Genomic DNA, 25,251 nt, shown 5'->3' with positions numbered 1-25,251 from the left:
GTTTGCTTACGTGTCCCACTGTCCCACACAGTGCCTGGGCCGGGGGCAGCAGCTCCTCCAGCAGGGCAGTGTAAGGAGGAGGACTGAGGAGGCGAGGACAGTGTCACTTTGAACACAAACCAGAAATGAATCTCAGGAAGAAGAGATACCAAGACACACAACTGCAGTGTCCAGCTGTATTACCCTTGTCTTTCTCCTCCATCCTTTGCTGTAACCTGTCGTAGATACTTACCTTCTGTTTGAAACTACATAAGCAGCTTCTGGAGGCAAGAACCTGTAATGTAACTGCAGGACACCACAGAGCTGTGCCTCCATCTTTGTGAGGTATATACTCTGATAGCAAAGGAGGAGCAAATGCATCTCTTTGGCAGCTGAAATTTGCATCTGCACTATGTTCAGTGAGGGTTGGTATCATTTATTTGTTGGTGCCCTACAGCAGGTCTGCCTATCTGCTTGAATGCTCCCACTTCATGAAAAAAGCCCCTCCAGCTTTTAAGACAAGCTCTGCAGCTTGCAGGAGGGAGAAACGTCAGAACAGCACAGAATGATATTTAAAGCAAAGCATTACCCGCCAGAGCAGGCAGATCTGGAGGGGATGTTTCTGAACCTAAGCTAGCACAAACTTTGTTTGGCATAATGTTTTGCTGCATGTGCATCGGTGTGCTCACTGGGAACTTACCTGGCTCTGTGGCTGTCCGTATCTGTCAGTTAAATCAAAGGTTCCCCATGGTGACATATCAGGCCAGATGCTGAGAAAGTGCTATTACCGCGATTTTGTGTGGTGATGTAGGCTGGGGAGGAGGTGCGGTACCCAGGGAGGATCCCCTCTTGAGCCATTGGGGTTCCTCACACATGCCTGGCCTCTGCTACGCACACAAGATAGCGAATCATCTGTTCCCATCTGCTTTCTAGTAATTGGGACCAACATTTTGCAGAATTTCAGACAAACCTAAATGCTTTTTCTGGCTTAATCTGAGTGCTGCCTCTGTGATGGGAACGTTCTGGGTGACTCAGCGTGTAGTGGGTTTGTGTGACAAGGTTTTGGTAGAGGGGGGCTGCAGGGGTGGCTTCTGTGAGAAGCTGCTAGAAGCTTTCCCCATGTCCGACAGAGCCAGTGCCAGCAAGCTCCAAGACAGACCCGCCACCGGCCAAGGCCGAGCCCATCAGCGACAACGGTAGCACTTCTGGGATAACAGATCTAAGGGGAAAAAAACCCTAGGCACTCTGCAGCCAGAGAGAGGAGTGAGAATATGCAAGAGAAACCCCCCAGGCCAGTGAAGAAGGAGGGGAGGAGATACTCCAGGCACCAGAGCAGAGATTCCCCTGCAGCCCATGGTGAGGAAGACCGTGGTGAGGCAGGCTGTCCCCCTGTAGCCCGGGGAGGTCCATGGTGGAGCAGGTGAGTGCCTGAAAGAGGCTGTGACCCCATGGGAAGCCCACACTGGAGCAGTCTGTTCCTGAAGGGCTGCAGCCAATGGAAGGGACCCAAGCTGGAGCAGTTTGTGAAGAATTGCAGCCTGTGGGAAGGACCCACGCTAGAGAAGTTCGTGGAGAACTGTCTCCTGTGGGAGGAACCCCACGCTGGAGCAGGGGACAAGTGAGGAGTCCTCCCCCTGAGGAGGAAGGAGCGGCAGAGACAATGTGCAATGAACTGAACATAACCCCCATTCCCCGTCCCACTGCGCCACTGGTGGGAGGAGGTAAAGAAAAATTGGGAGTGAAGTTGAGCCCAGGAAGAAGGGAGGGGTAGGAGGAAAGTGTTTTTAAGATTTGGTTTTATTTCTCATTATCATACTCTGATTTGATTGGTAATAAATTAAACTAATTTCCCCAAGCTGAGTCTGTTTTGCCTGTGATGGTATTTGGCGAGTGATCTCTCCTGTCCTTATCTCAACCCACAAGCCTTTTGTTATATTTTCTCTCCTCTGTCCAGCTGAAGAGGGGAGTGATAGAGCAGCTTTGGGGGGCACCTGGCATCCAGCCAGGGTCAACCCACCACACAGCAACAGCACTGCTCACATCAGAAACTAGCAGTAAACATGGCACTGAGAGTCCTGACTTTGGGAATCTCATTTAACTAAAGGAGGGATTTCTTTTATAGAATCCCTTAATCCTAGATACATCTCAAAGTAGCTGACTTGGCAGCAATATCTGATGATGAGGAATGGATCATCGAGGTCAGATGCAAAATAGAGGTTAGCTACATCCGATAGAGAGAAGTGTGTAGATTCAGGTACTGTCACACATAGGCTCCTCTTAGAGATTTCAAACCTCTCTCAGTCTTAGGGAGTAACATCAGTTTACACTCTGCACACTACAGGGAACATGTGCTAAAGTCACCTAAGGGAACAGTTACAAGTACAAACCCAGCAATCCTCCAGGTAAACCTGCAATTCCCACGCAGCATGTTTTGGCCACACAATTCTTTTCAGTGAGACACTGAAGTCTCTGTAGTCTGTATTAAAGTGTGGGGATAGCAAATCTACAGCTGCCATTGGCACTGCGCTGCACTGCAGAATTACGTCTTCTGTGCATCATTACTCAGGGTTGAACATCCAGCTATAAAGAAGACAGCTGGGTGGGCTATTGTGAGACAGGAAATACTATAGATAGCAGCACAGCACTGGGTTCACTTTTAGCACAAAGCTCATCTTCACATGCCATTTTCTCCAAAACCTTAAAAAAGTCAAGTCACAGTAAGAACTCAGACTTACTGTCAATCTGGTGAGATTTAAATACAAACAGTGATTGCCATAACAGAAGCGTAGGGCTAATGTGTGCACAAGTTCTTATTGTCTTCAGACAATCACAGATCAGCTCCATATGCTGGTTTTCTAGTCAACAACTGTGTCCCAGCTATTGATTACATTTTAATTAATCAAGCTGAAAAATGGTGTTGCTGCTTGCAAGTGCAGCTTCTCATGCGCAACTCAAGTTCGGTTCACCATGCTTTTCAAGAAGAGCTACCAACAAAACCATTACTTTAAGACTGCAGCAGCATTCCTTAACAGGCAAGGAGAGCCAACTGCAGGAGACAAGACTTCTCAAGGTCTTGACGTCCAGCCACTCCAGTCTTCTCTGACACTCCTCTTCTTGGTTTTAACCTAATGGTACGCTAATTCACTACCAATTTCCTTATATTGGTATGGCATCAGCTATCTACTCTATACATTGTTCAGAAATGCAGCCTTAGCTTGACAATAATTACATTTGGCAGTTATTAACTCTCCATATGCACTGCCTTCTGTCCTAGTTTCAGCTGGGATAGAGTTAACTGTCTTCCTAGTAGCTGGTACAGTGCTGTGTTTTGAGTTCAGCATGCGAAGAATGTTGATAACACTGATGTTTGCAGTTGTTGCTCAGTAGTGTTTAGACTAAAGTCAAGGATTTTTCAGCTTCTCACACCCAGCCAGCGAGAAAGCTGGAAGGGCACAAGAAGTTGGCACAGGACACAGCCAGGGCACCTGACCCAAATTGGCCAATGGGGTATTCCATACCATGGGATGTCCCATCCAGTATAGGAACTGGGAAGTGGGGGCAGGGAATCGCTGCTCGGGGACTAGTTGGGTGTCGGTCGGCGGGTGGTGAGCAATTGCCCTGCGCATCGTTTGTACATTCCAATCCTTTTATTACTACTGTTGTAATTTTATTAGTGTTATCATTATCCTTATTAGTTTCTTCTGTTCTATTAAGCCATTCTTATGTCAACCCACACGTTTTATGCCTTTTCCTGATTGTCTCCCCCATCCCACTGGGGGGGGGAGGTGGGGAGCGAGCGGCTGCGTGGTGCTTAGTTGCTGGCTGGGCTTAAACCATGACACCTTCCCAGGTAGGTGAGTATCACTAATGCATGGTGTCCCTCTGCTTTGTGCACTTTTATGATTGTTCTTACTGTAACAGTAAAACAATTATTCTCAAAATAGGCCTTTGAACCGTGCCGTACTTTGAGCCTTGTTTTCACAGGTGGGAAACAAAGACAATGGTATTAAGTGAAGTCCAAAGGTCACACATGTTGCCTGTAGCAAAGCAGCAAAACTAGACACAGCTAATCCAAGCATCAGGTTAGCTGTTTAAAATGCACAGTTGTTGAACTTGCTATCCTTGTATATGTGATGTAAGGTAGAATAAAAATAGCAATGGAAGAGCTCCCTTCTATTTTCCTTCTCTTTCTTGGGTTTACAAAAATGTCTGCATCAACACACATCTTTGAATGCGACTGCGTTTAAAAAGCCTGCCCCAGCTCCTTGTGAGGTTGAAGAAAAACTCTCAGTAGCCATCGTGAAGGCAAGTGAAAGTTGTAGACGCTGATGTTAAAGCACTGGAGTCCATCCATCTTCCCAGACACTGCCAAGAAGCAAAGCTACTGGTTCACTTGTGCCCTTTACCCAAAACTACGGGATTTTATGAGCAATAAAGTTTCGCACAGCTGACACTCAGCCTTACCACACCAATGAAAATAGCAAGTAGGTTTTTGACTTTGGCTCTAGGATCCTGACTAGCTTTTAAATAAAACTCTGAGGAAGCGTAGTCCCAAGAGTCTTCCTAGCTTGTTTTGTCTCAGCTCAACATTTTCCCTTTCGTGCCTGCTCTCATAAGCCCCAGTTGCAGGGATCACCCTTTCCCTGAAGGCTCTCAGAACTGGTAATTGCAAACCTCTCATCTGCATAGCACCCTTTGACTACAAACCTACTAAATTAATGAGGATTAAAAACTGTGAGTAGAGCCACCCCAGTACCGGAGGCACAAGCATTTACATGCTACAAAACAAATACAATCACAACTAGTGCTGTGCTAGAACCTGGGTTTGCAAACTTGGCAGAGCAGCCAAGGAAAGTGAAGGTGAATTTGATGCATCCTCTTAGGCTGAGGGAAGTATCTCTGCATCCAAGTTGAGGTGTGTTGAGAGAGAGCATAGCATGAAAAAAAATCAATGAACTCGGATCTCTGAGCATGGCCTTCGGACAAAGGCATTTGATGTCTAAATCCAAGTTTCCGTTTCTCTAAAAAAAGACTAACATGTAGGTTCAGGGGGTAATGTTTGAAGTTGCACAGCGTCTAAACATACACAAACCTATACCTACAAATACCTATGCTAGTTTACACTGTGCCAGTCCCTGGAGCAGAAAAACTTCATTGGTAACATTATCAATCCAGGTTATTTTAGCATTAGTAAAAGACTAGGAAAAAAAGACCTCCTCTTCTAAAACTACAGGTAAAAGCCCCACAGCACTAGGCTTTGGTGAGCTCCAAACAGCAGTAACACCCATGGTATCCCAGCAGGGTTTCAGACTGGATGGTCCAATTCCTCTTCTCAGCATTAAACTCATTTAAGTGATGCAATTCTGCCACAGTACTGGCAAATAGCCCCAGATGAAAACCCAGATAATGAGATTCTGTGGATTAAGTTAATCTCACTCCAGGCTTCTCATTATGAAGACTAGGTAAAAACCTATTTGAATCCTCCTTATTTCAGAAGGCAGATTAAGTGAGACACAGCTCTGAGTTACCTCCGCTACCACATACAGTGAGATTGGGGGTAGCGCATAACACTCAAGCATGAAAGTGTCAGTCTTGTTAAGTATGTCTCTGTTTTAATTTACACTTGTCTTTACACCAAAACTTATTATATATGGAAAAACCTGGATATGTGCATTTGACTGAAGAGCAGATATTTTTGAAGAAGCATGAGAGGGTTACGCCTTCCCTTCTCATGAAGTGCAGCCAGAGACAGCACCTTGCTCCATTACACACTTTGAAAATACAAGCCAAGTGAGAGTACTGAACTCACTCCTTTTCCAAAGAAAGGCTTAAAGAGAAGAGCGTACATAGTGAGGCCAGCTGGGCAACTCAAATCACAACCAACAATTAGTCTTAATTTTCCTTACAATTCTGGAGTACGTAAAGATCTCACCTATTTGGAAAAAAACCCAACCAACTTCAGCAGTGAATGATCGGTTTTCACCTTGAGCTAGATTACAAGTAATATGGTCATTTCAGGAGAGACTCATTCATTCTAGGGAACAGAAGTATACTCCCTTCCTCAGTCTCCTTCTGGCCCCACAAATCTTTCCCTTATTCCTGTACAGTGGTGTGAATTTCAACAGGCAGGACTGGAAAACATTTTCATTTCAGTTTATAGGCTTCAGGAAAGTAAGTTAATTGCTAAAAATACACAGCAATCGTAAGAATAGCTATAACATTTGAGAACTGATAGGCAAAGTTAAAAATCTGGGAGTGGCATCCCAAGTTTACAAAAAGGAAGTCACATCTGCTTAGTAAAGTTTGCAGCGATTTCTGTATGGCTTTACTTAAGCTAAATGAAGGCTGAATTCACATGTTTATCCTGGCTTTGCTCTTCAACGAAGTTTCCTATTTCCACAGTAGAAGCCCTGCTCAGCCTGTCATTAACATTTGTCCTGAAGTTTCAGCAAACAGCCCTTGAACTTCAAAGTGTTGTCTCTAACAAATCATCAAGTTCTTTCTGTTTATTGAAATACATTCTCAAGAAAATGCTATTAATACTTTTTCTAATGTTAATGATCCTGTGAGTTTCTTTGAGAAATATTTTGACTGAAACTGCTGCACTAAAAATCAAATTAGGTTTAAAATTAAGGTGCAGGCGACTTCTATTTAATTTTTAACTACAATTTTACAAATACAGCAATGTAATTTTGACGCTGTCAACCTTTGCTAAAAATTTCTTTGGTTTTGTTTGTGGGTTTTTGGGGGGTTTTTTTGGTCTGTGACTCCACCTATTTTTCTTATTTTCTTTTTTACTTCCAGTGCAGAATTACTGTGCTGCCACAAGTTTTCACTTAACCACCAAACAAAGCAGCGATTTAAGCTGTGGAGCTTAATTCTACCTTGTACGCTCCAAGTGCAAATAATTATTTAAACACGTAGCTAATTCTAAACAGAGCTAGTCTAGTGAATAAAGCTACTTACATTAAAATATCTGTGTGATTAAGCTTTTAGGCTATGTTTACACCATGCTGAGTAGTGCTGTGTAGAGATACCCAAGCTGGATCTGGAGGTAGATGGTGGAAGACAAGCCTATTAGGTTAGACCTACAGGCTTTGCTATCATAACTAGATTATTTCTAGGATTCACTGGCGTACTGATGGTGCTGTACTGTGCTATAGACAAGCCCTGGACTTTCTCAAGACAGTACTGCACAGCATTATCACATCATTAGTAGTATCAGTAAAGCAGGGATCCTTCTGCAGGAAAATGCTCCATCATTTAAAAAAAAAACCAAACCACCAGCATCCTTTCATACACAGCAGATATTTTTAAAGCATTTGTTTAAAACCAATTATTGGTCATACTATTTCCAGCTCAAATTCAACATGTATAATCAATTTTAGGCCAGTATTTAAAAACTAAAGCTCATAAAATGAACATCATATTATGTAGAACTCCTCCTGAACAGCTACCAAGGACTGCACTTTTTTAATCAATGATTAAATTTAGCCATCATGAAAGAGAGCAATGATAAACTTCATTAAGACTCTACGACAATTTACACCTTTTGCAAAATCTTTTATATTAATTTTAAAATGTGAAGTGGACATCTGCATATCTTAGCTAGAATACGACTTGTATTTCCACTGAGATGCTGAAACACAATTTAAAAACTATTCAAAGACATAATTCTCTGAGATCACAGAAACACACTGCATCCTCAGCAGAAATACTGAAGAACCTTTTTGCTGTCATTTTTATCTATGAAGTAAATTATGTGAAACGTGAACTAATTTCATTGTTTTGACACAAACATCTTGCCAAAATGCTAGTTTGGAATATGACTTTGTTTTCCATGTCATTAACTGTGCACTAACCTTGAGTGCAGTACATGAGCATTGCTGCAAAGGGTTCTTTTGCTTCTTAGCTATCAACAGCTACACATGACTTAAATTTATCAGTTCCTGAAAAGTTACATTTAGAAGGTTTGGTCTTATTAAAAGATGCATTATTATAAAGCAACAAATCAAATTCTGCTATGACGACCTCATCTGCAGCCTATGTGAATTAAATAAACATTGATTTGGGTATCTAAATGCCCATACATCTATCCAATGTTAACTGCAGAGAAAGAACAGAAAAAATACAGCCTGTCTGTAGGGGATTTATACCCAGCCCATTTTTCTACTTTGAACTTCAATTTTAAGAGTCACCTTGCAATTATTCTTAATATTGATCTTGGTCATGCTGAAACTAAAGGCAAAGAATCTTAGCAATTGTTGTGGAGTCAAGTTTGCACTCAGTTTTTGCTAGTTAAATCAATTACAAGTTAAAGTCCACTTGGGACTTATTAACAAGTCCTATAAATTCTGGTCTGCATACTCAGTGAAACTTAACTTTCAGAAGAAACAAAACTGCAAAGAGCTAAAAGCTCATTCTCCATTACAGCTATATGAGGGGTTGGAAGAAGTTTCCCAAGTTGTTTAATGGCAAAGAAGGGCTTAACCATCCATTGGCATACATAAGGTTACACTGGGTATTTCACTGAATTGCCCATAAATTTCCTTGCATATCAGTGACCAAATGAAAATACCTATGAAAGTCTGATCACTTAGGAGGAAAAGACAATCTGGTCATCCCATACAGTACGGGCCTAATTCCCACATCAGTAACCAGAGTTATTTCTTGACATACAATGGACTGAATTAGGACTACTGGAACAAGTTAGTTCTGTCCAATGAAAAGCTTCCCACCATAAAAATGTAAATTACTGGACTCTTAAGTTACACCTTCAAAAAATTTCTTTTTCCAAAAATACCTGAACAACTTTGACACCATATTTGAGTGGGACAGTCATCAAGACTGCAAACGTCTCAAATCCAAATTTTGAAAGCCTTATTCGCTACTACCCTGTCTTAATTTCTTAGCTTGATTAATGCAAGGTACCAAAACCAGGCTGAAAGCAGCAAGATGAGGGGTTAGAAATGGTAACTGGTAGTCCTTCTAAAAAGGATCATGTTTGCTAACACAAACAAGCTGTTCCAACAGTGCAAGTTCCACTCAGCACTGTGCCCAGCTCCTTCCAGATTGATAAGGTGCAGTTTAAAATTCTGTTTAGAAAATCCCTCAAAACCCAAATTCAACAATTTTGAAATGGGTTTGATTATTCAGTGACTGCCTGAAAAAGCAGCAGCTGCATACTGGCCTAAGCACGAAAATAATCTACTTGAAAATATTTTCTCCTCAGACTGCTATCAGTAATCCTCTTCACCATTTTTAAAGTTACTAACCCTTATGCTTATCACCAAATCTGAAACACCATTAAAGCGATCATGATAAGAAAGCTTACCAGAATCAGTAACTTGGTTTAAATACAGCAAAAATAGAGATAGAAAAGAACAAACGATCCAGCCCCCTTTGCTTTATTACAAAGGAACTGACGGAGCACCATACCACAGCCCCACTCATAAAAGCATTGTGCTTGCAGCATGGTATAGATTTGCATTTTAGATTATTTATATAAGTAGTTGTCATGACTATCACCCTCTCTTTTTTCTTTTTTTTAAATGTGTATTTTTCCTGCAACTGTATCTCGAGTTTCACTCCATTTAATCTTTCTGTTTATCTGCAAACTCCCACAACATTGGAGCATTTCCCATGGCTTTCTACCAAAGCAACTTAAGAACTCTGGAATAATGACCTCTGATTTCTGAGATACACAACACATGTTTTTATACTGGAAACTTCCTTACAGAACTTACAAGTTCCTTACAGAACTTGGGATACAAAATGCCCCCAAGAGTTAAAACATACCACAGGAAACTAAATACATGTTTTAGGTTTGTTTTTGGGTTTTTTTTGAAAAGACAACCTAGGAGCAGGCTGTAAATTACTGTAATAAACCACAACTAAGACAGCTCTGAAAAACTGTATGATATAAAAAGTTTTAAAGCTGGGGGTTCATAAAGGGGGACCGTCACAAAAACTGAAGTAGTCATGAGTAGCACAGAGACAGAAGATAAGAAACAACTGTTTGCAGTCTCTTCCAGTACCAGAAGCAGCTATCCACAAATGAAGTAGTAATCTGCAAATGAAGCTAGCAGGAGCAAAACAAAGAAAAGTGGCTTTTCTTTTTCCAAAGAAAAGTGGCAGAGTCTGCAGATACAAGTAGCTTCCATGGACTCAATGGAGGGATGGTCAAATAGACACACTTGGAATCAACATCCCTCAGGGTTTACCAAATGGACAAACCAAATCAAGCTCAGGAAATCCCCCAAGCTGAAAGCAGTCGAAGCAGCTGCTGTGCTTATCCTGCTCTTAACTTTTTCTTTAGGAGTCAGCTCATGTCCATTGCTGCCCACAGCAGAATGGGCAGTCTTAAACAGCGTAGCTAGTCTTAACATTCCATGCAGAATGAAGTGCAACCAGTCCAGAGCTCTTCAAAACAAGTGTGTAAGAGCTGATTGTATCTTGCTGAAATAACACTAAGTTCACCTGCCTGTTTTTTTTTGTTTTGTGTTGGTTTTTTAAAAGAGATTTACCATCTCTTCAGTGATAACAAAAACATTATCTGATACTGCAACTGTATTTGCAGAAAAAAATAAAGTATTCTTAAAGACCTGGCAAATCAAATGTGTATAAAGTATAAGGGATTAAGAAACCAATTTACGTATCATCCTAATTTGACAAGACAAAGTCTAACGATGGAACCACTCCTGTCAAAGAATTTTTATCAACTCATCTTAAATTATTTCATCTAAATACAAAAGCCCTGGTAATAGTCTTCTCTATGATATAGCCCTATCTGTAAGATTTATGAAAGAAGTAATCTTTGAAGTCAGATTTGTTAAAAGCATTGCATATTACCTGAGATACTGTATAGTTAGTTCAAAGTTCTTCTGCTCACCTTACAGTCCTTTCTAGAAACACACCAATGTACTTCATTGTTTCAAGAGAGTCCATTAATTATGTTACTTTCTCTCAGTTGTGCCAAAGTTCCCTCAGTTTTGTAGGACAGATTACTGATGTCAGGTCGTATACACTCAGGATCTGCAAATGCCAAGGAAGAAAACTCACCACCCAGACAGGGCCAGCATTGAGGGAGCAACAACCAAGGAAGATCTTTCCCACAAAATTTTATGATTTCCAAAGACTGCGTGTTTATTTCTAGAGGTTTTGACATGAAGAGTACAAATGAAGAATAAAAAGTTATGTGTAGTAACTGCCCATATACATGAACTTATAAATCAGGTATGCTGAGGTACTTTATTACCTTTTCTCTCCTATTTAACTTAAGGTAAAAGCACTTCACAGAAGCTGACACATAACATACACAGCTCTCTGGGCCCTTTATTTTTTGTTGGTTGGTTGGGTTTTTTTTTTTATTCCACAAAGTAGTAGGCTGCTATAGCTTGGCAGCAGTTCCACAGGACCACAGGATCTGGACCAGTAAAAATGGCTACTTCTGAAGGACGTGAGATTTTTTGATATGTTTCAGGAAGCCTGTCTTTTCCTCACCAAGAAGATATGAAGCTTCTGAAAGCAATTAAGCCAGGAACAACCCAGAAAATTTAGCCATGACAGCCATGTCACAGTAAAGGGGAGCTATCTAGATCAATCTTCTAGAAATGAGGTACACAGAGAATGTGCTACAGCAGCAGCAGCTGCATTTCACCAGCTCATTCACCACTCTCCAATTGCTTTTTTTCCTGGATCCTCTAATTCTGCTGCTCTGAAACATAGTTTTCTATCTTTTAACCTGCAAGAACCTACAACCCCAAGTATCTTCTTGACCTCCATATTTGCATTCAACAAAATAATTCTCATCGGGGATGGGGAATAAAATTATCATCCCCAGAGAAGTCCTAAGTGGCACAAAGCTTTCCAGCTGATGATTACTTCCCGAAATTCAAGGACATTTTATGAATTTACATGATATATGTCAACCCACAGAAAGGAAGTAAAAGACTAAGTGAAAAAGGCCAAAAGCCAGGGTCTGGAGAGAAGCAGCATCACTTATGCAAGAATAAATTCTTCATTTCAGTTTGGATCATGAACAGGAACACACTGCTCTGAACAACCACTAAAATGACTAACTTTAGCCTTTTGTGCTTATGAGTAAACCAAATTTTCCAACAGTCTAAAAAGCATAAAATCCACAGAAAAGTGCAGAACGACAATGCACCACAGGAAGGAAGCATGGACTGAAGCTCTGCTTTAGATCCATGCAATAGCACTGTACTTAACACTACAAGTGAGTCCCAAGAAGCAATTACAAGAGATAGAGCACAGAAAGGATCCTCCCGTCCCCCACACCACCAACTGTCAAATACTGTTACAGGAAATGCAAAAGTTAAGGTTTAACATATTGACATCTTCATGATTCATCACCATAAGACACGACGGTATTTTGAAGCACCGTTTTAATCTCGTGTGCCACATGGCAGTCCGGGCCTTCCTGCAATCTACCTCTGATCTAACTCAGGCTGGGAACAGCCGACTATCACCCTCCGCCCAGTCAGACCACTTTCTCATTCCAACAATATCCAGAGGAGGTATTTGTCTCTACCACGTTCTCATTCCCTGCCCTCCTAACTCTGAAAAGAATTCTCTCACGTCCTCCTGTCAACACAGGAACTGGTTTCCCAAATACGCCGCTGCTTATGTCAGAACTCCTCTCCCATCAGGATTTCCTTATCTTGAATTCCATATGTGCCCTCAGTAACAAATTAGTTGACCCATATCCAGTTACAACCCTGATAACTAACAAGGCTTTTAAAGCTGTTGAAACCTGCTTTATCACTTACCGTACCTACCTGTGGCAAGACTGTAAGAATCCTATCCATGTACTCTATTTGCTTCTGATCAAACAGGCTCTTTCGGGTACAGCCTACAGGCACTCTCCTTTCCAGAGATGGCCGACTTAAACTGCAACATCAGGGGCTTTTAGTACCTAGAAAATGCATGTTAGTTTGGATTACAAGGTTACCCTGGCTAGGGAATATCATCCTGAACTACCAAAATCCACATTAGTTCAAACTCCTCATTTATATTTTTAGAGAACAAGACTGGGATCTGAAAGCATGAGTACTTCACATTTAAATTCAGTATTTGGTAGAATCGTCAGCAGACTACCTACCAGTGCATCAAAGGAACATTTTATTGACCCAATTTAACCACATCCTCTGATAACCATGCCAGGAAAAAACCACCTGTCCATATCTTACTAGAATTGTATCGTTATACAAACAGAAGTAAGCACATACTATCTCAACTGTATTAAAAAGTATGTATTAATTTCATGATAAACATTTACAAGTGACACTTTTTCTTGTAACACTGTTTTAAACCAGAAAAAATCACAAATAGTAAAGGGAGAATCTAATAAATGAATTAAGAGCTATAATATTGATCAATGACTGCAGAAGACTCAAAAGTTACATTTTTATTTTTATTTTTTTAGGGAAATCCAAGGAGAATCCAAAAATAGTGTTTTGACTCTAGATGATTATATAAATCTGTAAAAGAATTAATACATTCCTTCAATAACATCTGCACCATTTTCAAACTAATCCAGTTAAAAAAGAAAGTATGTTGAGAAAAGCCTGTATAATTTTAAGTTATTTATTTACTCATTTATCTCTGTTAGCAACAGTATTTGTTTTATTCAGAATTCGTTTCTAGAATAAAGAAAATACATTTTACAATGGCAAAAACGGAAATTCTCAAATTTCTTTTATACAAATAGAATTCTATCAATTCTTAGAAAGTTCCTGTTTATTTTTTTCACTTCACTCCACGATATAGCCCAAAATTCATTTTCTGTGAAGAAACAGAAAACTTTATTCTAATAAAGCTAGAGAACAGATAATTTTGGCCCCACGTCTGTAAAAAAAAAATAATTGAATGCAGGAAATCACATGCAAGTTTAATGCAAAAAAATCTATAGACTTAAAAAAAAAAATCAATCCAACAAGCCGCTCTAGAAAACCTGGACAAGATGTCACCAAAACCTCATCATTTGCAAACTGATTCATATCTATAAGATATAAAGCTGCTCTGTCAAGGCATAGGAAGTCAGTGCATGACAAAATGCTGTATTCATTCAGGAAAGGGTAGTTATCCAACAGCAGAAGTCTGACATCTAGCGACCGCCACTTCTATTTGTTCACACACTTCAGCCTTCATAAAGAGATCTGAAATGGGCTGCCTATCACTCACCTCCAGTGTTAGAACAAATGCAGTAGTGCTTATGGTGGTGCCTGTGTTTAAATGTCTGTATTAAAAACATGCACATGTATCAACTATCTTCAAATGCTTTCATTACCCGAATTAAAAAAAAATAGAAAAATTATGCTTTTATGATATTATAATAGAGGCAAAATTTTGTCTAAACTTTTAATACCAGAAATAAAAAGATCCACTTTATATATTAATGCTATATTGTTCTAATACAACCTATTAAGTGCCATGTTGAGTAATTTTCTGTAACTGCGATACAATTCTTGCAAAAGCTGTCCCCCAAAAGATCATCCTATATAGCATTTACTTACAGACAGCACTATATTACACAAATATTTTAAAAAGTCACAGACTTAAGCAATAGAAAATCACCCTAATCTCTCAAAAAACATAGAGACTATAAAAGATACTACAGAATTTTAAGATTTTCTTCACTAATAGGCAGTGCTAGCCTCACTCTGGAACCAAGACAATCTATCCAAACTTCTCTAGTGATGAGACCAAAGTGCTTTATTACAGTTATAGCATTACTTTTCTATGCACTGCCCCTCAAATAATACATCCCAAACAATACAAAACAGTAATTAAGATTTCGTGGCTCTTTTCTTCTACCTTTATCACTTTTGCGTACTAAGGAAGTGAATATTTTTCTCAAAACATTCTCTTCTGATTGTTATGGTGATCTAATTCAAATCCTTGCTCCCAGAACTGTATGACTTATTTTCACTTTTGACTACAAAAATTGCACTTCTGAAAAGGGCAAGGAATCATAAACTGCATCATTTGAGAATTACAATACCTTATTTTACAACTGTAGTGTGTGCAAATCATCATTTCAATGAAATTTAATAGTTACAAGTATTCTTTAACTATGTAAGTATAGTAAGGTTTACAGGAAGTAACATGGATAATCAATATTCTACCATTTGAAACTAAAACAATAAATAAAAGTTTAAGTATTAAAACGAAGGAAAAAAATGTTCCTGTAAATTGTACAGTACCTTTTGGTTAAAGCTTCTTAGCAAAAATATAGTAATGTGTTTTAAGCACTCCAGTTACAGATGGTTCAATATTAAAATTCCAAGGTTTCCCCATCATGAAAAAAATATTGCATTTTTCCATAGGTGCAGCAGAAACTGTCTCTCTCTGAACAAGGCTTCAGTCTTTTAAAATGTATAGACAGTAAGTATGAAGTCAAATGAAACATTAAAAAATTATAATACAGTACTGAGGATGCACAGTTGTTGCGTATTACGGGTTTTACATTCCTTCTTATTTTGAAAAGGCAAAACTAGAGAGCCCATTGTATATCACTGAGTTCAGCTGGATCTCCAAGCCCTCCATCAGCCTCCAAGTAATTCATAAGAGCTGTCATAGCAGTGTCATCATTTTCACATATTGCATCAAAGTCCAGCTGAGAATTACCACCTATAAAATTATTAAAACATAAATTTAAGCAGTACAAAGCATGAAGAATATGGTAACTTTCAAAGCATTTGTTTTTTTAAACAGCACCCTCCTTTGAAGTAGAGGCAAACATTTACATGTAAATATTAAAAAAAAAACCCAAGTAATAGAAATAATGGCTGTCCACAGACAGTTGTAAGGACATACATAACTTGATTTAAGAAGATGACTTACGTCTTGCCAATCCATTGGACTACCTCCAATTGCTAGCTAATAAAACCGGTATCCATGCAGTGAACTGCTTTCTAACTTATGTCACTTTAGTAGGAAACACAATCATGTACCTGAATTCTCATCTGGTGTACTATGCTGGATGAACTCCTGAAATCTTATGAGTTACTGTATGTTAGCTCTAGAAATCAATGCTATACCCTTTCCTTTAACAACAGTAAAGTAAAATGCTTTAGTTCAATTATCAGTGAAAAACATTTCCTTGACTATCTTGGATAAATACTATTATTGTTGTGTTTTTTTCCTTTTCCAAACCCTTCCCTTATTTAAAGATTAGCTTTTTTTTTTTTGCTTTTTTTTTTTTTTTATATAAAGCTTTCATAGCTAAACTGGAAGAAAGCTATTAGTTATAAATAAATCTCTAGTAACTGAAATAAAAGAGGGAGCCAGAAAAGTTGCTAGGAACTGACATACAGGATAAGCATAAACATTGCTTTTATAGCACTTTGCTTTTATGTTAAAAATAATACAATGGCATTCTCCTTTTACAGGACCAGGGAATCCTATATCCAGACAAACTGCTGCCTTCATGCATGCTTGAACAAGGGGGAAATAAATAAATAAATAAAGTTCTCTCTAAAACATTATGACTAGCCCTTTGTATTGAGTATTCACAGCAGTTAAGAAAGAGATACAGTGCTAAGAGGACAATAGTTCACAAATCACAACCAGTTCCCTTACACCACACTGAAATAACTTTTCCTTACCCATATCTCTTTTCTGAAGAGAGAACTAGTAAATACCTAATTAAAACTGTGGCATGCAAGAATGCAATGGTAAACTTCTGTTACAGGATATTATTTTTGTCATGAGATTCAATCACTGATCAAATTGTGCTGTTTGCCTGCCAGTGATAACACATCTGTTTTAAGAGTTCTCTCATCTTCAGACAGACAGACAAATCTCCTTACAACTTATACATGGTTGTAAAGTGGTACACTCAAAAATTACAGCATTTATCAGAAATCTCTTCCCCTGCAACCCCCAAAATATTCACAAGAGAAATAAATCTTACTGAGAAGAGGTTCATTATTGGGAAATTGAATAGCACCCTGGTTCTGTTCTGAAGTCTCTAGAACTTCTGTTTCTGAAGGACATAACCGAATGAACTCTTTATTTGGCACCTGAAAGAACAAAAGTAGTAAAAGGGACAGAATTAAATCCTAAATTTAGTCATGATTATTACATTACAGAAACATAAATCACTGTCAAAGTATTAAAAACTAGAGTAAATGAAAAATATGCATCAACAGCCAGATCTACTGCATTTAAAAATAATTATTTTTAGAAGTTCACGTAGCACTGGCCTTGGCTTAAAAAAAGATGTTCCTTACACATCTATCAAAGGTACTTCACAGTGATGGCATCTGCTTTATTGAGGGTCTAATTCAATATTCAGCAAATAAATCCAGCACAACAAATTGTACTGCTATATACTTTCCATGTCTAGTACCATAAACTACAAATTCCCAGTGACATGTTTGTCAATGTCAACACATTCTGGCTAAAAGATAAAAAGACGACCCTCATACCTCCCATGTTCTATATGCATTAAACTATATGTATTATAAACTTGCATCTTTTCTATTATTTTGCATCTTGTTACCATCATGATAAAAATCTAAGTAGTTTTAAATTACTTTTTGCACTTCAGAAAAATGAGGCTAGCAACAACGGAGATGGAAGTCATCCTAACCCAACCATACCAGAAAAAAAAGATAATCCGCCCCCCCCTCCAATTTGTTTCATGTAACACATGGGTTACCTGACTTGTGCGTGTTCTACTTGGAAATTAATAAAGCTGAAATGCTTTACAAAAGCATTTTAGGAACAAATGGGATACCAAAGCACAGAATAAAGAAAAGCCTTCAATGAATACAATTAAGTTATCCTCATGATGAGATGCTGCATAATTTAGAGTTCAGTATATGCAAGTCAAACAACTCTTTGGGAGAAATACCTGCGGTAAGGCAGGGGAGAACTGATCATAAAAAAGGGAGGAAGCCAAAACAATCCCTAGTCCAGAATAGTATTGTCAGGAAATGAAAACTGCAGTGGGAAGATAAACTGTCTTTAAATGGAAAGAAATTTACATTCAAAGAAGTGCTGATGGAGAAGTAAATGTTTGTTCATATAGTGCACAATATACAACATACAATATACTTTGGTAAAAAAATACGTTAATTATTCCATAGTTATAATGAAAGTTATAGTTTGAGGTGTTACCAGCACTACTAGATTAGCAAAACAGCGTACTTATCAATTTTTAGAAGACTACTGGAATACTTTCAAAGTAAAAATTTTAAACACGTCAAAACTGAGAACATACAGCATAGATTTTTAAAAAGGTCTTCAACAACATTAAAAGTACAAAGTGAGAGAAACCAAGAACTGATATTTTATCTAGGTTGCCAAACCAAACAGGCAGAAACACTTTTACTCTCTGACGGTTATTTAGCAGAAGTTTTAATGCAATTCCAAATCCAGAAGAGCCCTCACTGCATGAATCACACTCATATTTAGCATATTTGTAGAGCTTCAGCAGAGATCCTAATAACTGAGACTGCAGTCCTCTCAGCCTTGGGAATAGCCTGTTAAGGCTTGAACTGATGCCCCCGTAAATGAGGTTGGAACTTCTGCTGCTGTCACATCTCTCAAAAGACTTTCATAGCTGCCAGGTAGTTGGCAATACCTTAGACATTCTCTCACAAAAACACAAGTGAGGGTAATTTGTTCAAACATAAGCTTTGAGCTATCTGACATTAACCTTTTACTTTTAGACTTACAGGCAGTGACATACTCACATTGTTGCAGTTTACAGTTAAAGCTGGAGACGGTGACTTTCTCAAGAGATGTGATGGACTTAACTCCCCAGATGGTGAAGAATGCAACCTACAATTGTATACGTTTAGTTGATTTACCAAGTCACATTGATCATAAACTGAAAAATAGCCTGTGTGTTGCAGAACCCACCAGACCTCCCCAGTGACAAAGAATGAGCCAGCTAATCTGAGACAATGTTGTCTCAAATTCTCCTGAAGATTATAAATTCTCCTGCTCCAAGTTTTGATAACACACAAAGCAGAAGAGATCAATAAAGGCCATGGGTCATAATTACTTGAGCACACTTTTTATTTTTTCTGTTGAATCACCAGCACTGACAAACCAGAGAGTAACAGTTTTCAGAATTATGCACATTGGGACAAATAGGTACATTTCAAATACATACAGAATACAGACAACATAAGGACAATGGTGGAAGGAAAACAACACATCCTTCTAATGTTCTCTCTAATATTATTTTGTTATACCCATCTTTCTATATTTTTGTAAAATTCCAACTAAAAATAAAGACCACTTGTTTGTTACCAGAATTTTTTTCAGATACTTCTCATCCTCCCTCACCAAACATGCCAGAGATGAAACTCATAGTGAAAATGTGGTACCAGGGCCCTTTGCACAGCTTGCTCCCATCTCCCCCTGCTCTTCCTGACTCCCAAAGGACAAGGGTATAAAAGAATTGGGGCACTCGGGATGCTTCCATTTCCATCACTTCCTCAGATCTGAAATGTGATAAGGGATTGGAGGAAAGATAGAAAATGGTTGAATAAACAGCCTATCTTAAGGAATTAGAGTTATTTGTGTGGAATATTTGTTAGTTCCCTACATTCCAATATCCAATGTGCCATTTGATAAGCAGTAGTGCCATCTCTAAAAGCTGGGAGAAAAACTTCAGATTGAATAGATTTATAGCATTGCTGTAACTGAAATGATCATTCATCAGATGCTAATTCAATTCAGATATGCTTGTAAATAGAGCTGTAGGCATAGTCCTGAAACTTAAAAAAACCAAAACAAAACCAACTTGGTGATGCCTGATATACAGCTTGAGAACCATCTGTGTCTTCCTGATATTAAAAAAGTGCAAAGAGCAGATTCAGATAGTAAATGCACTCATCTTATTGGATTATGTTTGTAGTCACAAAGGTATTTGATGAAAACCAGCTGGTGTTAGCCTATGTTGGTCACTCTTTTGTGTAATTTTGATTGCCTCAGTGTGTGCAAGACAGTAACTTGATTTCATACAAAAGAAAAATGAAAAAATAGCATGAAGTTCTACTCTTCACCTGGAAAGAAATACAGCATTGTTCTCACCAACGATTCTGGAAAAGTGAACTAAATCTGGGTGCAAGCAACTACATCCAGACATCTCCAGAAACATTCAGTTCTTACTGATGAGGCCTTCAATGGCCAATTTTATTTGTGAACGCCTCTAGTTTATTTTCCCCCAAGATACAGGGCTGTAGGATGAATATGATGCCAGACACCCCAGTTAGACAGTCCAACTGCTCCCTCCCATAGCTGGTTTCTTTTCAGAACTGCCCTTTCTTTGGCACAGTTTACCTTATTCTACATGACTTTGCTCCTATAACCTTTTCTTTTACCCGCATGGCAACTTCCTGGGCTATTAGTTTCAACACAAGTTCATTTCTCAGTTTCCAGTGCCCATAGATAACTAAGACCACTGAAACAAACACACCTGCACAAGAATAAAATGGCTTAGATCAGTGTGGCTGATGAAGCTAGCAAGCAAAACATTTTTCCTTCCAAAATCTTGTGAAGTTCAGTCTATTAGTTGAGAAATAAGACGAGTGTTCCCAAAGAAAGCAACATAATGTTGTTTCATTTACTAACCAGTCTTCAAGATGTGAACATAACTGGGAGAAACACTAAGTTTCAACCAATGACTTGAAGACTAAGACTACCTGATGCAGCTTCTGGAGGCATGTGCTCATCACTGCAGCACTTCAACAAATACTTGCCCTGGAAAGTAGTTCTTTGAATCCAGAACTTGTGCTGTTTTTATTTCTCCTAGCAGCCTCACTTTTAAAATTAGAAGCAAGTCTGAACTATCACTGTGCTGTTCCTGAAAAGATGTATTGGAAAATCAAACAAACTGCTGCTCCATGAAGGCATAAAACCATGCTTTACTTATATGATGAAATTAAGACATCTACAAAATGAATCTCTGACAGATAGGGAGGTATGCATCATAACCTTCAAGCTTATGATAGGCAGACAGACAGAAAGAAAATTATGTCAGTGTTAATACTATGGAAGCTGAACTTTTTGATGAATAAGCTCAATTTCTGTAAGGTCTGTAATGGACTAGAAAAATCCATTATTCTTTTGGGATCAGGAAGGATATGAAATAATAAATATTCCCCTGAAATAGCCCTAAAGAGGCCTCAGTCATACCTGCCTCAGCTGTACAACTGAACTCCATTTAAACAGACTGAAAAAAAAAATATTCCCACTCTTACAAAAAGCTTTCCTCCAAATTGGGGAGATTAATTCAGTGCCATAATCTCTTCTCCAAATTCCACAATTCTATCTGTTGTAATGGATTCTTCTGCTTCCTGAGATTAAAACAGATAGACTTTGCTCTCATGACCTCCTGAATTGCCACAGAAGAGGAGTAATGGGTTGGTTAGATCTTCATACAAAGCTCACAAAATTTCCCTCTGTTGCTTAGGAAGATACTGCTCCTAAAACTGTTGCCTCTGCAGTGATATGAAGAGAAAGAGCATTGCTTGTGGTTCTTAAAAGCACAAATACCAGAACTTTCAAAGGGTAGCTTCAAAGAAAACCTTCCCAGGAATGCATTCATTCTTTCATCATCCACCAAATTTATTATGCATCTACTTAATAAACTGGTTTCCTTAAGCTGATGACACATATGCTCACATAGATGAGCATTTTCAGCAAAGGTCAGGTGATGTCAATGAAGACCATCACATTGAGCTGACTGAAGTGTCCAGAACAAGAGTCAAATTAAGCTCTTGGGTCATGCCTGGATATTAACTCTCAGAGATAGTAACTTTTGCCAACTTAATAGATCTTTTTGAAAACTGAATTAAAAAGTGACTCTTCTTCCCTCTATGGTACTAATGAGAGGACATTAACAATGGTATTACCAAAATGTAACATCCCATCTTTGCTGTTGAGGATATCAATCCTTTTTTTGTTGCCAGTGCTTTTTCTCCCCCTTGCTGGATAATCCCAGCAACCTGCCATCATCCTGTGGGATGGATTTTTTTTTTTTTTTTTAAGCAGCAATCTTTTCATCCCATCACAACTGAAGTGTTTATTCTTTTCTTCCTTCATTGAAAATGAATGATTCCCTGTGCAATTTGACTATTCTAGTAAAGGGATACCACCTCATTGTTGGAAGGCGATTCCAAAATACTGGAAACAGAGTAAGAAACATCTACCACTGTCACTCTTCACACTCTTGGGCTCTGACCATGGTTTTTACTGTTTCAGAAGATTAAATAGTTTTTGGATGAAGAGATAGCTGAGAAGACAACAACATTACGAAGAGATAATGTGTAATCCTGGACCTAAGCATGGACTTACAAAGGGGAAATCACACTTAACCAACCTGACAGCCTTCTACAAGGAGGTGACTAGCTCGGTGGATGAGATGGCACTGGATGTTGTTTACTTTGACTTTTGTTTGTAAAGCTTTTCACACTGTTTCCCTTTACATCCTCACAGACAAGCTGATGAGTCAGACTACTACTGAAACAGCAGAAGCTGACTATGCTATGGCATATCAGTGTATTTATAGACTGGAGGACAAGAGGCTGGAGTGCTGCACTGCAGAAAGAGATCTGGGGGGTTTGGTTGATGGTATGGTCAATGTGAGTCAACAATGTGCCCTGGTGGCCAAGAGGGACAACAGTATCCTGGGGTGCATTAAGGACAGTATAGCTAACCAGTCAAAAGAAGTGACTGTCCCAATAGACTCAGCATAGGTGTGGCCTCACCTCAAGTACTCTGTGCAGTTTTGGGCACCACAATTTAAGAAGGATATAAAAATATTAGCATGTGTCCAAAGGAGGGCAAAGATGGTGAAAGGACTAGAGGGCATGATTTATGAGGAACAGCTGAGGATACTAGGTTTGCTCAGCTTAGAGAAGAGAAGAATGAGAGGTGAGCTCACTGCTGTCTACAACTTCCTTATGAAGCAGAGCAGAGAGGGAGGTGCTGATGTCTTCTCTCTTGTATCCGGTGATAGGACGTGGAGAACAGCTTAAAGCTGTATCAGGGGAAGATATTACGAGAAAGATCTTTTCTGAGAGGATGGTCGAGCACTGGAACAAGGTCCCCAGGGAAGTGGTCATGACCCAAAGCCTGTCAGTGTTCAAGAAGCATTTGGACAACACTTTTAGATATATGGCTTAACTTTTAGGTTGCCCATGTAGAATCAGGAGTTGGACTTGGTGATCCTCATGGGTCCCTTCCAACTCAGGATATTCTATGATATGAAATTATTCCTTACACCTTAACCATTGTTTCCAAATCTGGTGTACTTCTTCCTGGAAGGTGTAGTATTACTACACTTTCAGGTCCAGTTGCACAAGTGCCAGTGGAAGGAACTACGTATGGGACCTTGGAACACACTGCTCTGCAGACATAAAAAATTTCTTGGCATTCCTTTACCTGGAAGTATAAGATCTACAGTCTGAGGGATGACTTCACTATCCAAAGCTAACACTTAGATAACTTGTCCTGTGCTGATGAGATGATAGCACCATTATCCTAAATTTGACCTTAACAAAAGTGGTTGGACCTTCTGATGAAGCCTTAATTCCTGGAAGAGTTGTGACTGAAAACAGACTTTTCCTGTGCATGTGCATCCCAAAGTCCTGGAATTAGGGGACTCGGAGACTTCTTAAAAAAAAATGTTCTTAGACAACAAATGCCGATACAATGCAAACTGACACAGCGTAATAACATTTTCCTCTGTAAGCAAGTCAGGCACCACTGTGGGTACACAACACAAAAAATACGTAAGGATATCTTCACATTAAAATTATGTTTCTTCCTTTTGAATTCCTTGGCTATGCTATGTACTTGCTAAAACTAGTTAGTTTTAAAAGGGTTGGTCTTTAATTAAGATTTTGATTCTTGTATGGATTCCCATTTGGAATGACGCAGCGAGGTTTTTCTTAATCTGTGGCTGGGTACCGGGAGGGAATTGTCCTATCACTTTAGTCTACATTCAGGATAATCAGGAAAGGGACAATACAGGCTATGAAAGCACTCCACTGGGGACTGTTTCAAGAAAAGTTCTCCTAGCAGAACGATACTACCAGAAAAATATAAACACTACTCACAGACAACTGATTTTCCATTCCCGAATGGTTTATCTACCCATTTCAACATCATGTGAAGGAGCTGCATCACAGTAACGCTTTTGATGTCATAGTTAAATAATACTTTCATTAACAAAGGAAATTGCATGCCCAGAACAAAATTATTTATCAAGGCCAGTGATGTGTTCTGCCATGCATGAGACTAACATTAGGTTATAACTGGTATCTCATAATGCCACTGCTCAACCTAAAAATATTTTAAACATATAACACAATAAAAATGAAACTTGAACAACCCCCACACAATCACGTATACCTCTTCTCTATCTTTACTTAAAAGCCTAATGTATGATGTTAAGCATTTATTACCTTTGTAATTCTAATATTTCATTTGCAATTTCGGTTCCTATACTTCCAGCACCAAGAACTGTTCCAGAGGACATTCCAGGTACGCTTACTAAAGACTGTTTTACAGCATCTACAGTTAAAAAAACCAAAACAAAACCTTAAGTTTGTAGCAGTTTCATTACACAGCAAGGAACAATCACCTCAAGCATTCATTTTAAAGCAGTTTTTGTTCTATATCTCTTATTTTCAGCAATTAAATTCCTTAAAACACTAACTCATGGCGGAGGGTGTTGTAAGCCTCATTTAAAATATAAAGATAAGCTAATAATATATTTGTGAAAACTGCTGATCCCTGGTAGTGAAATTAGTTTTAATCATTACTACCTCCAGTCTCTCTCACAGACAACACAAAACACATGAGAAAAAAAAAAATCCCCTTGGATTTTTCACAAATAGCTATCAGTTATTAAAAAGAACAATTTTAAAAGCAAAAATAGTATAGCAAGATGATAAAACAGCATGTAGAAATCAGAATCTATGCACAGCAGCAAAATATTGACAAGATATATATGTGAATATCAGTATCATCCTATATTCTACAGGTAAACTCAAACAGTACAATTGCATTTCTTCAGAAAGCCAGGCAAAATATGAAAAGAGTCTGTGACGGAAGCATATCATCCTATCAACCAAAATCCTAGCTATAGCAGAAGCTGCTAGAAGGACAAGATCTGCTATAAGCCCTTCTGATCACAGTTATGTGAATGATATGAATTAGGGATGCTGTGAGTAAGTAGAAATTGTCACCAGAATTAGCTTAAAAAAAATTAATCCT

The 25,251-nt window shown here is 38.7% G+C and overlaps 2 protein-coding genes across 8 annotated transcripts in view; both read right to left on the bottom strand.

The window, feature by feature from the left end:
• The window catches only part of PPFIBP1 (PPFIA binding protein 1), a 150,971-nt gene extending 135,628 nt beyond the window's left edge, over window positions 1-15,343 (bottom strand). For 2 of the 3 annotated variants that reach the window (XM_049822217.1, XM_049822218.1), the window contains exons 1-3: window positions 15,207-15,343; window positions 12,780-12,916; window positions 10,871-11,013 (exon numbers count right to left, since the gene is read on the bottom strand). The gene's annotated coding sequence lies outside the window, so the exon portion shown is untranslated. The remainder of the gene's footprint in view (window positions 1-10,870; window positions 11,014-12,779; window positions 12,917-15,206) is intronic. The other variant, XM_049822215.1, reaches the window with a different exon arrangement.
• A 133-nt stretch (window positions 15,344-15,476) lies between these two features.
• Window positions 15,477-25,251, bottom strand: part of BMAL2 (basic helix-loop-helix ARNT like 2) — a 37,632-nt gene continuing 27,857 nt past the window's right edge. For 3 of the 5 annotated variants that reach the window (XM_049822222.1, XM_049822220.1, XM_049822219.1), the window contains exons 14-17: window positions 24,438-24,546; window positions 18,708-18,795; window positions 16,919-17,027; window positions 15,477-15,633 (exon numbers count right to left, since the gene is read on the bottom strand). In XM_049822222.1, the coding sequence (XP_049678179.1) occupies window positions 15,497-15,633; window positions 16,919-17,027; window positions 18,708-18,795; window positions 24,438-24,546 (443 nt within the window). In that variant the 3' untranslated portion in view covers window positions 15,477-15,496. The other 2 variants (XR_007508730.1, XM_049822221.1) reach the window with 2 other exon arrangements.

Source organism: Accipiter gentilis, chromosome 18 (assembly GCF_929443795.1).
Source record: "Accipiter gentilis chromosome 18, bAccGen1.1, whole genome shotgun sequence".
NCBI classification, from domain to species: Eukaryota; Metazoa; Chordata; class Aves; order Accipitriformes; family Accipitridae; genus Astur; species Astur gentilis.
This window is presented reverse-complemented; position numbering and strand designations above follow the sequence as displayed.